Source organism: Artibeus jamaicensis, unplaced genomic scaffold, assembly GCF_021234435.1.
Source record: "Artibeus jamaicensis isolate MK-2021 breed Jamaican fruit bat unplaced genomic scaffold, CSHL_Jam_final contig_490, whole genome shotgun sequence".
Taxonomy (NCBI): Eukaryota; Metazoa; Chordata; class Mammalia; order Chiroptera; family Phyllostomidae; genus Artibeus; species Artibeus jamaicensis.
In genome coordinates, this window is record NW_026521861.1 from 19,601,090 (window position 1) to 19,613,724 (window position 12,635).

Genomic DNA, 12,635 nt, shown 5'->3' on the forward strand with positions numbered 1-12,635 from the left:
TCTCTTCGTGTTTGCACCTGCTTTAACCGTTCCTAGTCTAAAATAAATCAGCATGAAAACATTATATTTTTCACTTAGCCTCTCAGTTGCCTTTTATGACTGAGATAATATCCCCCATCTGATTGCAAGGGGCAGGACTATCCCCTGGTCCTCGGGATCTGGGTGAAGACCAAAGTGCGATCTTCTGGTCTCTCCTTGCCTTCTCTTTCACTTGGGTTCACAAGGGCGGTGTCTGGTGGGATCCTGGTTTGAAAACGAGACAGCTGGGGTGAAAAGAAAATATATGATTTTCATTATTTGTCATCCTGTGAAGCGCACGCTGGAAGACAGCCTGCCCTGGCCACCGATCGGGGAGCAGTCTGTGGAGAGTCCCCACTTTGCTTTCTCACCTGGGCGGCACGGGCCGCTGTCTGTCTGCAGGGCCCGGATGAGAACAGCCAGGGTAAAGCACTTGGCCGGGGACTTCTATGCAACCAGGCACAGTGGGGGGGTTACTCCCTGACGTAGGCGTGTTAATCGTGTTAATCACCCAGTTAGGAAGTCGAACTGAGCTGAACTAAAGACAGGCTTTTCCCTGGTTCCCGACGTGTCCCTTCCAGCCCTGTTTTCTGCACCCTGTCACCTGCGTCATTTGCTCCTGACTTGAAAATGTGAGCTGATGATTCTACACACCAGATCCCTTTCTTGTGCCCCGTGGAAGCTCCTTTCCCCAGTAACTGCTTGTGGTCACTGTCTACTGTCCCCCAGTCATGGCCCTGAACTGCTTGAAATACTTGAAAATTGAGTAAAGTTGCTTTGACTTTGGAAAACCTGAGAAAGTTCTGAGAATCCAATCCCCTACCCACACAATCCAATAACTTTTAACTCGATCGCTGTCGCTTTTCTTCTTTCAAAGGACCAGAAACAAAGGACCACGGTGTTTCCTGTTCTTCGGCTCACCTGTGCGCAGGCGACCCTGCCCCCCGGCCAGCAGGAAGAAAGGTCTTCCTATCTCACACTGCTGGTTGCGCTGTAACCTTTCATCCATCCTGAGTGACAGAAAGCCGTCTAAAAGGGGGATTTTTTTGCAGCTGACTTTCGCGCCTGCCCAGGGTTAGAAGAGGCGATGACTTTTACTAAGTGAGCTGCAGCGGGCCCTCGAGGGCTCTGCAGGGGCATGATGGGGGCAGCCGCGTTGCAGAGGGCTTCCCACAGCCCAGGCGCCCGGGGAACCACTTCCCGGGCATCCCGAAATCTCCATGGCAACTCCAGGAGGAAGGTCCCACATAGTCCCCTTCTAAAGGTAGGGAAACATTATCCTTAACATTCTTGTTCATATCAACCTCAACAACAACACGATCAACTACTAAGCAGTTTTAAGCTCTTCCTATGAGCCAGGCACCGCCCACGTCCTCTCCACGCACACTCTGTTCCATCCCCACGAACTTTCCAGATGACGGTCCTGTTATTAACTCTGTTTTGTTCATGAAGCGACAGACGCCGGAGGTGAGACAGGAGTTCATGCCATGTCAGAATTACTAAGCAGTGGTCAGGATAAAAATCCAAGTTTACCTGAACCAGGGCCCAAGACCTCCCACCTCTGTGCTCTCAAGAGAACATCAACTGTTTCATTAAGATGCCAAAAGTAGTCACACAAATGCACCCTGGTCACAGAAGGGTACACAGTGTGAGACTTCACTTATGGGACAGGCCGGATCGGCAACTCGGAGCGGCAGAGAGCAGATCCGAGCTGCCGGGGCCGGACTGGGTGGGCCCCGGTGCCAAGGGCGTGAGGAACCTTGGGGCTGGTGGCAGCTCCCTACATCATGATTCGCTGCTTACGGGACGCATTTGTCAAAACAAAACCAACTGTGCACTCACAGAATGTATGAATATTGATGTATGTAAATTGCCCCTGAGCAAGGCTGACTACGCTTAGTTTCCATGCATCGAGCACCGAGTTAATAAGAGAAGGAGGACATGGGCTCTCACCTCAGACCTCAGCCCCCGATGAGAGAGGGTTTTATAAACACCAGGGCACGCAGGCCCGGCCCAGGCCCATGTTCTGTCAGAAGGGCCACACACTGGGGTTAGTGCCGTCATCTCGGATTTTCTTCAATCGTGGTAAAACATACACAACATAAAACTCGCCATGTTAAGTGTGCGATTCAGCGGGATTCGCGGAGCACGTTCACAGGCACCACCCCCGTCACCTCCAGAACTGAAGGTGACACTTCCGAGCTGACACTCTGCCAGTGAAAGACCAACTTCCCACCCCCTCCACCTGGCGCTGGCAGCCACCCGCCATTCCACTTTCCGTCTCTGTAAACTGGTTCCAGGCACCTGGCAAAAATGGAGTCAGGTAGCACATGTCCCTTTGGGGCCAGGCCCCCTCACTCAGTATGTTTCCTTGAGGTCCACCCGCATTGCAGGTGAGTGGCCTTTTCCCGGGCCGACAAGACTCTTCGATGGCTGCAGTTTTTCATTTTGATGAAGTCCAGTTTATCCATTTTTTTATCTGTGGCCTGTGACTTCAGTATCACCATCTTGAATTTTCTGATATCGTTACCTTTGAACTTGTGCTTTGTAGGTGAGGTTCCGGGGGACGGTGGTGTGTGCCTGTGTGCACGCAGGCACACGCCCTGTGCACGTTTGCTGACTTTCCTGCTGCCCCACTCATGTAGGGTGTCCAGGTGCCCCCGACCACAGAACTCTGGCAAACCCAGGACTCGTGGGTGCTCAGTGGGACTCAAAGTGGATGCAGGCAAAGCGAATTGCATCTGAGGTCCAGTAAGCAGAGGCAGCCCCGCCCAGCCACACTTGGTGCTTGAACCAGACCGACTTCAAATGCAGGCAGAAGGACTAGGTTCCTGAGAAACACACACAGCCAGCCAACCACACGGCATTCATCCTTCCTCACGGTCTGTCCCCGTGTCAGCTGATGGTGACAGGGGAGGAGAGGGCGACCCGCCATTCCTCGTCCTTTCCGCTCCCCCCACTCACAGCAAGACAGAGGCAGAGAGTGTGGGGAGAGCGCAGTTATATATGAAAAGGAGAAATAAAAATTAGCTTGGGTTGTGCGTTTCGGCTGTCCGACTGAGAAGGAAATACCTATGTGCCTGCGTGAGATAAAAATGACGGACGTGGTGCCGTTTCGGGGAGTCTGCGTGAGTTCAGGCTTTCATCTTTGTGTTGAAACCGGCCTCACACAATGTGAAGTTGAACAGTGACATGCACGGTAATAGCTGAGAATTTTAACTTCTCTTTACTTAGACCAACAACACATAGCAAATGAAAGGCACCATGACAAACCAAGAGAAAGGTCATGGAAGAGAGAAAGAAGATTTCTACTCCAGCATCAAACACGACGCGTTTTCCCCACTTTTTTAGCTTGGAAGCACGTGCTCACGGCACTGGTCGCCCCAAATGACACAGCTGAGCAAGCGGCCACATACATGGAGCCATTTCTTGCAGCCTTCGTGGTCTGTCCCCCCATGTGACAGCCAGCACCGTGGCACCCACGCCCTGACAGCATCGCGGCTCCCTTCCCGGACATTAACCTGGCGCGGGGCACAGGGGAGCAGATCTGACACCCCACTTCGCTCACACACCCCCGGGTCCTCTCTGAAGACCCAACACCCGAGACCCAGTCCCTGTCACACACTCGGCCCAGCCCGTCCCCACTCCAGTCCCCTGGACACTCCAGCGGAGCCCAGAACCTGTCAGAGGACTGGACCACGTTGAAGCTAAGACAACAAGCAGGGTGAACTCCATTCAGGATAGACTGGAGGCGTCCGAGCCCCCAGCAGAGCAGACCTGGGGGCCACTCTACCTGCTGCGGGCCACAGGCTGCTTTGCTGGCAAGTGGCTTCTTGTCTCCCGTACAAAATGGTGGACCATTTGCTGTCTACTTCAAGGAAGTGAATTCCCAACCCCCACCCACCTTCGGCCCTGTCAGCTTCTCTGACACATTGTCACCCCAGACCCTGGCGTGTCCCAGGGAACTCATTCTCGGAGCTGCCTCAGAGTCCCCCTGGATAGAGAAGCAGTGTAGACCAGACTCACAGAGAGGGAATGGAACACGCTCTCCATTTGGAACTGACTAATGAAGGGAGGGTAAAGCAAGTGACCTCACTTTGGACCTTTACTTGGGCGAACTAGAGCTGATGTCTGTCTGTCTGTCTGTCTGTCTGTTGACCACTGAAAACTGAGTGGCTCTTTAAGGAACCCTAATGTAAGTATGAAATCAGGAGATGTCTCACACACATGGAGTCGTCAACCATCATTCACCCTGGCCTCAGGTTTCTACCTAAAACACCCTTCCTGCACTTCTGTCCGCCCAGCCATCCAACCATCCATCCATCCATCCAACTGTCCATCCATCCATCCATCCATCCATCCATCCATCCATCCATCCATGTATCCACAATGTTTCTCAAAGGCTGACCTGGTGCGGGGGGCACCGTGGTGAGCTAGAGCAGATTAGGGGCATCTTTCATCATGGAAATCCCAGAGACTCCAACCGATGTGCCTTCTATTACTTTTATTTTCTATTCTGCAAATATACAAAAGTTTAAGCTGGTTGGCAGAATGCCCAGACAGCCCCCAAGATTCGCACCCCTTGGTCCCCATGTCCTTGATGTTCTCTCTCCTCTGTGTGCGAGCAGGGCCTGTCCACACAACAGACTGTCACTGCCACAGTGAAGTCACGTTATGTGGCACTCGAGTTTTATAGGTGCCATTACGGTCGCCAATCAGCTGATGTGGAGCCATTCAAGAGGGAGGTCGCACTGGTGGGCCTGCCCCAATCAGGCGTGTCTCTGGAAGGTGTCAGAGAGTTTCAGAGCTGCAGAGATTGTCCTGCCGCCTTGGGAAAGCACAGGAACACGCCATTAGCTGCCTGCTGCTATGCCCACGTGACCAGGACCTCAGGACAGCCTCTAGGGGCGGAAATGGGGACTTCTGTCCTGTGACCACAGGGAACTGAAGAGAGCCTGGACAGCACAGACGAAGGGTCAGGAGAACCCGTGTGAGGCCTCGGAACCCAGGCAGGGCTGAGTGACGACAGGGTCATGGGAAGGAAAGACACCCAGGGCAGGAGGATAGAGAAAGTCACTGGGCTCTGTGCCCATCTCCTACCATGTGACCCTGGCACAGGTGACCTTCTGTATGGTCCAGTCTGAAGTCCCCTGGGGCCCAGCCACCACGCTGGGACTAATGCTGCTCGCCCCTCACCCCTCAGCAGCACCACACAGGACACACAGCCTCAGTGTAGGACGCGGCTAATGTGGGATCTTCCTTCCGCCACCAGCCAGTGTCCCTGGGCAGCCTGCCTCATCACTCCAGGCCTCACAGGATTTTCTCTGTGGAAAAGCGGGGCTGGAGGGCCTCACACAGCTGCGGTGAGCTTCAATGCGGCCATTCAGGGATCGGCAACACCGGGGCCTTTGTGCCGCCCCCGCCTCTGCACTGCCCCTGCGCCCTCCGATCCAGCCTCCCCTCCCCCACATGCAGGACCTTCATGCTGGATTGTTGACACCAGCAGTTCACATGGGCTTCTTTGTTTTTTTCTCCTAAGTTTATGCAGTCGGAAAACACTAGCCTGCAATGGCCAGATCAGGGTGTCAGACCTGTGTCAGAATCACAGTTTTCATGTGCAAAACATCGATTTCTGGGCCTCGCCCTTCCCAGAGCCTAGGGCTCTGTACTCCTAACAAGTTCTCCTGAGGCTTCTAAGGGGCACTAATGCGCGAGGGCCCTTCTCTCCTTCTCAAGGCGGCCAAGCCCCACGCAGTCTCCCAGTTTTCCTAAGTGAAGGTGTCGCTGACGTGAGAAATGCCCTCTTGGTGCTCCCAGCCGCGGCCCGGTCTCCACTGGGCAGGATTCCTTCCTCCTGTACAAACTCGGGATGTGCAGGAACCCACACCTGGGCATTCTCTTGTCAAAAACAGAATTCGCAGCTGATGGCAGCACAGGGTCGGCGCTGAGTGAAAACTGCCCTCAGTTCAGGGCCAATTTGGTGACAAATATGTAAACTGCTTGGGAATGGGGATCACCCCGAGACAAGCATACAGAAGGTCATAAGTCCCTGTCACCTGCTGGTCACAGTTGACTTGGACCCATAGGCTATGTCCTCAAGCCGTGGCTCTGAGGCAGGCTTGGCCATGGCAGGAAAGGGCGCACTGGCACTGGGTGCCGATGACAGCTGTCTGTTATGGGACGTTGACTCCCGGACCGGCCTGGGCTCAGCCCTCTGTGCACATTACCGTCCTCGACCCTCCCAGCCACCTTGTGGGGCAGTTGTCGTGTGGACACATATAAGAACTCTAAGCTTGAAGAGGTCAAGAACCTTGCCAAGGTCGCTCGGCTACTGGACCCAGAAAGACTGGATCCGGGGCCCTCGCCCTTGGTGGCAGCACTGCCTTCCCTCCCAGGTCTCCCCTCCTCCGTGTGGCAGAAGCGTGGGCGTGGCTGATAGAAGTCGGCCAAAATGCCCTCCGCTGGACCTCTCGAGACTCGGCTCCACATGGCCGGATCAAGTCACACTGGGCTGACAGTAACACATGCGACATTATCTTAGAGACCTCGATCATCACATGGGCCTCCAGGTGCCACAGAACGATGTCACCGCCTTGACCCCTCTTCAGACCTGGCCCCGGCCCACCTGCCTCCCACGGCTGGCACGGGGAAGGGCTGGAAGAACATGGTGAGCGGATGGCACAGAGACCCAAGGGTTGTTCCGTCTTTTGCCTCCTGGGTTCCCCTGCTCCTGCCTCTGGACTGAGGCTACCAGCCCCTGTCAATGGAGGCGAGTGGCCGGGGAGGAGCACCAGGCAGGGGGCAGGTCCCAGAGGGGAGGCAGGGGTCCTGGACCTGTTCGTGGGGTGGCAAAGGCAACAGGAATATTCCTTGTGAAACCGCCCAACTCGGGAACTCGGAGCCTTCACCACAGCCGGGCCACCGGCCTCTCCGCAGAGAGACTTCAGGAAGGAAAGGGAGACCCTGGAGGCTGGTCTGGCTACAGTCCTCAGCTGGGCGTGGGGACAGGCTGGCTGTGGTGCAGGTTTGATATCACCGAGAAGAAGGGCGGTGTTTGTTTTGCCTCCTCTTTGGTCTCCTTCGCCCCCTGAATAAGTTATCTTCTGGCCCAAGCATGTCGGACTCCAGGTCTTTAGTTTCATACGGCCTGAGGATTCGCCCCAAACACTGGAAAATGGTTCTGGAAGCCCAGAGAGGCCCTTCTCAGCCCTGGAGGGACATCAGCACCACCACAAAGACATTCTCCTCTGACCGACCAGAATGGAGGGCCCAGACCCAGGCTGACACCAGGCAGCAAGCTGGGGGTGGGGGGGCATCAGGAAGTGAGCCCTCCCACTGTGCCCCTGCGGGCAGCCCCTCGGGAGGGGAATCTCAGGGGCCGGTTCTTGCTGAGTTGAGAGGGCAGAGGTCAGGATTCTGAGGCTGAGGCAGCTGGAGTGTGTGAGACCGAAACCAAAGAGCAATGCAAGGAAGAGAGCCCAGCAGCCTGCAAGCGGCCCCTCGGTCCTGGCCGGGTGCTGCTCTGCACGTACTGGAAAGCACACCTACGTGGACCCAGAGGAACTGCTGGGAAAGAGCGGACACTCCCAGGTCCCCGCCCACAGCTGGGGACAGTCCGAGTTCCCTCCGGCCCCCACGGAAGGATCTCGAATACATGCGAGTTAGGTAGAGTCCTCACGAGGGTAATCGGCCCCAGACCAGGGCTTCTCAGCCTCCACAGATGGGCGATCCAGGCTGGGGAATCCTCACTGTGGGGCGCAGAGGGCCGCCCTGGGCCCGGGAGGATGTTCAGCAGCATCCTGGCCTCTGCCCCGTAGGTACCAGCAACAGCTCCCCAAACTGTCACAACTGAAGTTGCCTCCAGACGTTATCAGCGGTCCCCTGGGGGAGTTATCCTTGACCGAGAACCACTGCCCTGGACCCAAGTCTGCTCTGCACACCTCGAAGGGCTCAAACTGCCTCGAGCAACAGCCGTGCCCCCCCGACGGAGGTCAAGGCTCTTTTGAGGAATACAACACACACACCAGCTGGTCACGGCGGCCTCGGCCGGGCTGCAGGTCGGCGTAGATTTTAACAGTTCGCCTGAGGAAGTGATCCAGACGTCCATCACAGACGAACAGACACGGGCAATGGATACACACATCCAACGCAATATTAATCAGCCTTAAATAAGAAATCCTACCATTTGTGACACCTTGGGAGAAAGCAGAGCACACTGCTGCGCTGAGCGAAACAAGCCAGTCACAGAGGGCAAATGCGCAGGAACCCACTTATGGGACGCAGCCAAACTAGCTGAATTCGTAGAAGCCGACAATGGACCGGCGGTCGCTGGGGGCTGGGAGTGGGGGGCGGGGAGGCGTGGCTCCAAGGGTGCAAAGCGTCAGCTGCGCAAGGCGAGTAGGGGAAGTGTGCAGTGCAACGAGGTGCTCGAGTGCCACCGTGCCATTGCGCCTTCTAACACATGCTAACAGGGCGACCCCAGGTCCAGTGCTCGTACCACCAAAGACACACAGAAAGCCACCCGTGAAAGAACAGAAGGGCGTTTTGGAGAGGAGGGGCGTGTTTAGGGCTTTGACGGCGGCGACGGTTTCAGGAGTGGGTTTCCGGCCCCAACTCGCCTGCATGTGCAGATTAAATATGTCAAGTTTCCGTACGTTAAACAAAATCAGAAATTCAATTCACCATGATTCTTGCATCCAGCCAGCAAGGAGCACCGCTAGGCAAATCCAGAAAGAAAACAAAACAGAAAAGAAGAGTAGGAAGGGGGATGAAAATGGCAGAAGCTCTGAGAGATCCCAGGAGGCGTGGCCAAATGGCGGTTACCAGGCATGGAAACCGTCCCGGCTCTGCTCACGAGGCAGGCAGGGTCTTAGGGAGACGGATCGGCGAGCCGTGGCTCACGCGCCCCAGCCTGCGCCCACCGTCGGAAAGGTGCCCACAATCAAGTAGGAGATGCCAACTCACACACAGACCCTGGGAGAGGCCAATGCATCTCTGAATTCCGTGTGGCTCTCCTTCCCCAAGCTGCTGAGGCCGCCCCTGCTCTGCTTCCTAGGGACTCTCAGGACACGGCCAGAACCTGAACACGGGTCCATTCACTTGCCCAGTTATGGCTGTTTTGGTGTCTGGAATTTATCAGGTAAGTATTCGGGGAGGGGGGGCGGTGGGAGGCACAGGGTGGAGAGAGGCCTTGGAACTCTGCATTTAATAGTTGGGGCATTTTGGAGTCAGCAGGGGTCAAGGCTTTGCAAACACGAAGACCAGTGTACTCAGCACCGAGACCACCACCACCTTCCAAGCCTGGTCACCTTTCAGCCCAGCAGGTCAGCTCATTGGCCCTTTTTAAAACAGCGCAAGGAAAACAGTGGGTGTGGCCGGACCCTCCAGAGTTAGGCTGGGCCACCGCTTGTCTCGATGAGGGGCAGCATCTTCGAATGCTGACAACAGCCCAGGACTAAGGCAACAATTTCAGAAAAATGCCCACCTTGAACCTTAAACTCAGCTCCAGCAGACTTGAGGGTCCTCATGGGACGGACTTGAAATCCATAAAGTTTTTACAGAAACAAAACCTCCCAAACTCACTTCTCTGGGAGAACCAGGCAGTCTCTTTAATGGAGCACCGCTGTGCCTTGAGAGTTCACACTGGCGCCCTGGCTCATTTTTCACCCCATCGAGTACTTTATGGGCAAAGCCCGGCAGGTTACCCAAAGGCCCTCGGGCCTGCGAGAGAGAAGGGGTCACCGGGCCAAGTCTAACAGGACCCAGGGGCTGTTAATTGGACTCTCTCATCAGTTCAGCTTGGAAACTGAGCAGGGAAGTTGCCTTTTTCCTGGGGTTTCTAATCTAAATGGTGCTGACATGCTCCAGTGGGAATAATCTGAACAGTTCAATGGATGTGGAGGATTTTAGATCTTGAAATGTTTTCTACTAAAAGAGGAGAGCTGGGAACTCAGAAGGATGGGAGGCGGGGATCCCCTCTGCTGGTCTGCAAATCTGACCTGCCCTGGAGCAGGTGGAGTGGCCCCGCCTGGACCCTCCTCCAATGGTAGCGAGGCCCATCCCTCCAGGGGCTGTGGGAGGGTCTCCGCCCATTTCACCACCAGACCAGAGATTCTGGGGCCTCACTCCCGGCCACACCCACGCAGCAGGCACAGGACCTCCTGTTTAGTCTTTACCTCGCAATGCAGGGAGGGGGTCGGGCTACAAAAACATTGTGGCTGCGACTGTCCCCAAGCTTGAAGATCTTTACCACCTCCTGCAAAGATGCATTTTCATCACGCTGTTATCTTCAGTGTTGCTTTAGGAATAAATGAAGTTTTATGCATAAAAATAGAAATGGGGACGCAAGAGCTGCTCTTTGCCATTGAGGGTTTAAAATGCAGCCACGAACACTTTTGTCAAATGCAAGAGGATGTAATTCAACAAGTGCTTCTCTCTCCAGAGACTAAAATAACCTCGATGAAAATTATGCCTCGGTAGAATTCTGTCCCCCATCCGACTAATTACTTGTGAATAATCACATCTCTGGTTTCTTTCAATTATATTCTAATTGCACACCTTTTGCTCTGGTTGATCAGGCAATGAACTAATGAACAACTATTACTGAATTTAATTAACACCATTATTTCTGTGGCCTTTCTGTCTGTTGTGAGCATGGAAATTCACGATCCCAGGGCTGGGACCTGAGGAAGCCTGCCTTGAACCCTGCAGAACAGGTTCTCTCTCCTGTTGTCCTGGAATCAGGCAGCCAGTGTGGGGAACAAAGACCTACAGACGCTGCCAGCATTCACGGGAAGCCTTTCCTAATAATAGCACCAATATCCAGAAAGGTTACCTTTTCTGCACATGAGCAATCTGCAATGTCGTGCTTTTTAAGTGAGAGGGGTAAGTGAGCTACAGGGGGAGTCAATTACAGTGCCATTCATAATTTATTCCAAGTGTAATAAAGAATGATCAGGTTTCATACCTGTTTACTCTCTGAAAGATAACGCTTGTGGCTTATCCCAGTGGCAGAATACAAATATGTTTCCAAGCCATTTATCTCATCTTGACATTCGAAATACCCGAAGTTCCTTATTTCCCCACCATTGTGGTCTCTGCTTGGAAATTTGAGCTCACCCTCAGAAAAGAAAAGACCATTCTTATTGGCCTAACTTAAATCATTCTATTTTAACTCCGTCAAGGCAAACCATACATATTCTCCTAACGCATCAGGAAACGAACAGGAATTTGTTTTTAAAGACAGATGATTGCAAATTTACAGCACTCAGAATATTTAACTCTAAAAAATGCACTCCATTACTACATGTGGATACAAATAACCCAACTCTCTGGAGCACTAATAAATGTTTGCAAATTCAGACATGTGTCACGTGTAAATTACATTCATCCGGTATGCTTCTCCCCGCCCCACATTTCAAACACTGAAATAAATTACAGGGTGTGAAAGTCTCTTCCGAGTCTCGAGGGAACAACTAGGAACAAATGATTTATTTATGATGCACAGAGAGCCACGGAACGGCGCTGAACAACGCCTCCGATTCTCCGAGCCGGGCGCGTGCCCCCGCTCCCTGCCCAGCCCCGCGTACCTCGTATCTGCCGGCCGCCCGCTCAGCTGTCTTCAGGCCTTGATACATATGGATGACACACACCTTGGCTCTTCTCTGGGAGGGGAACCGGTTCTTCTTCACAAAATCCATGACCAGCACATGGTTTTTCAACTCCGTGCTAAAGGCTTTTATCTGGAAAGCGCGGTGCACGGCGGTGTCCGCGTGGCGGGCGGCACACCTGTGCAGGTGCGTTTTCGCAGGAATTCCAGGGTGCTGCATGATACTCGCAATCTTGTGACTTCGGCTCGCGAGCCTGGCTGACACAATTTTCTTTGTCTCATCCAGGTATCGAGTGCAGCAGGAGGGACTTGGGAAGGGCCTGGCTCCGACCTCGCCTGGTGTTTTCTAGCTCCGAAGCTCCTGGTCCCCGTACCCCAGCTGCTGGGGGCACAGGGGGTGCACCTGGGACTCTGCAGGGTAACCCTTACGGGCCATGAGAAGGCTCCATGCTGCTGTCGATCAGTCCCCAGCGCTTCCGCCTGCGTTCTCTGGTCACCCAAAGACTTCTCTGATTTCAAAGACACATTTCCCTTGCCTGCCAAATGCACTTTCCGAAGGCCGAGTTTGCCCAGTTACGGTGAGGGTCCAGGAGTGTGCAGTCTCAGGCCCTCGAATCCCGGTGAATTACTTACAGCTGGACAAAGGAACCCAAAGTGCTCACGGCTGCTTCTCACGACTCCTGCTTTCTCGTGCCAGGATGGAAAGAAACAAGTGCTGAGTCCTCCTGCAGCACAAAGGGTGACCTCAGCCCCAGAGAAGATAAGAAACACATCCAAGTGACAAAGGGAACTCGGTACAGACGCTGGGGTGGCAGCGGGTGGGTCCGAGAGGGACAGTCTGTGTGAGGAGCTGTATGCCACCCCATGGGGGTGATGCGCAGGCTGACACAGAGTTCTGTCCCCAGCCAACCACGAGAAGTCCTCTCGCCACCTGGCCCCCACGTTCCATGAAGAAAAACTGAAATATGAGGTCTGTCCGTGAAGTATCCAGCCAAGCACTCTGAAAAAC

The 12,635-nt window shown here is 54.2% G+C and overlaps 1 protein-coding gene across 1 annotated transcript in view; it reads right to left on the bottom strand.

Moving 5' to 3' along the window:
* Positions 1–11,846, bottom strand: part of CUNH10orf90 (chromosome unknown C10orf90 homolog) — a 146,441-nt gene extending 134,595 nt beyond the window's left edge. The window contains exon 1 of the mRNA XM_053668670.1: positions 11,607–11,846. Coding sequence (XP_053524645.1) covers positions 11,607–11,846 — 240 coding nt within the window. The remainder of the gene's footprint in view (positions 1–11,606) is intronic.
* Positions 11,847–12,635: the final 789 nt, after the last annotated feature.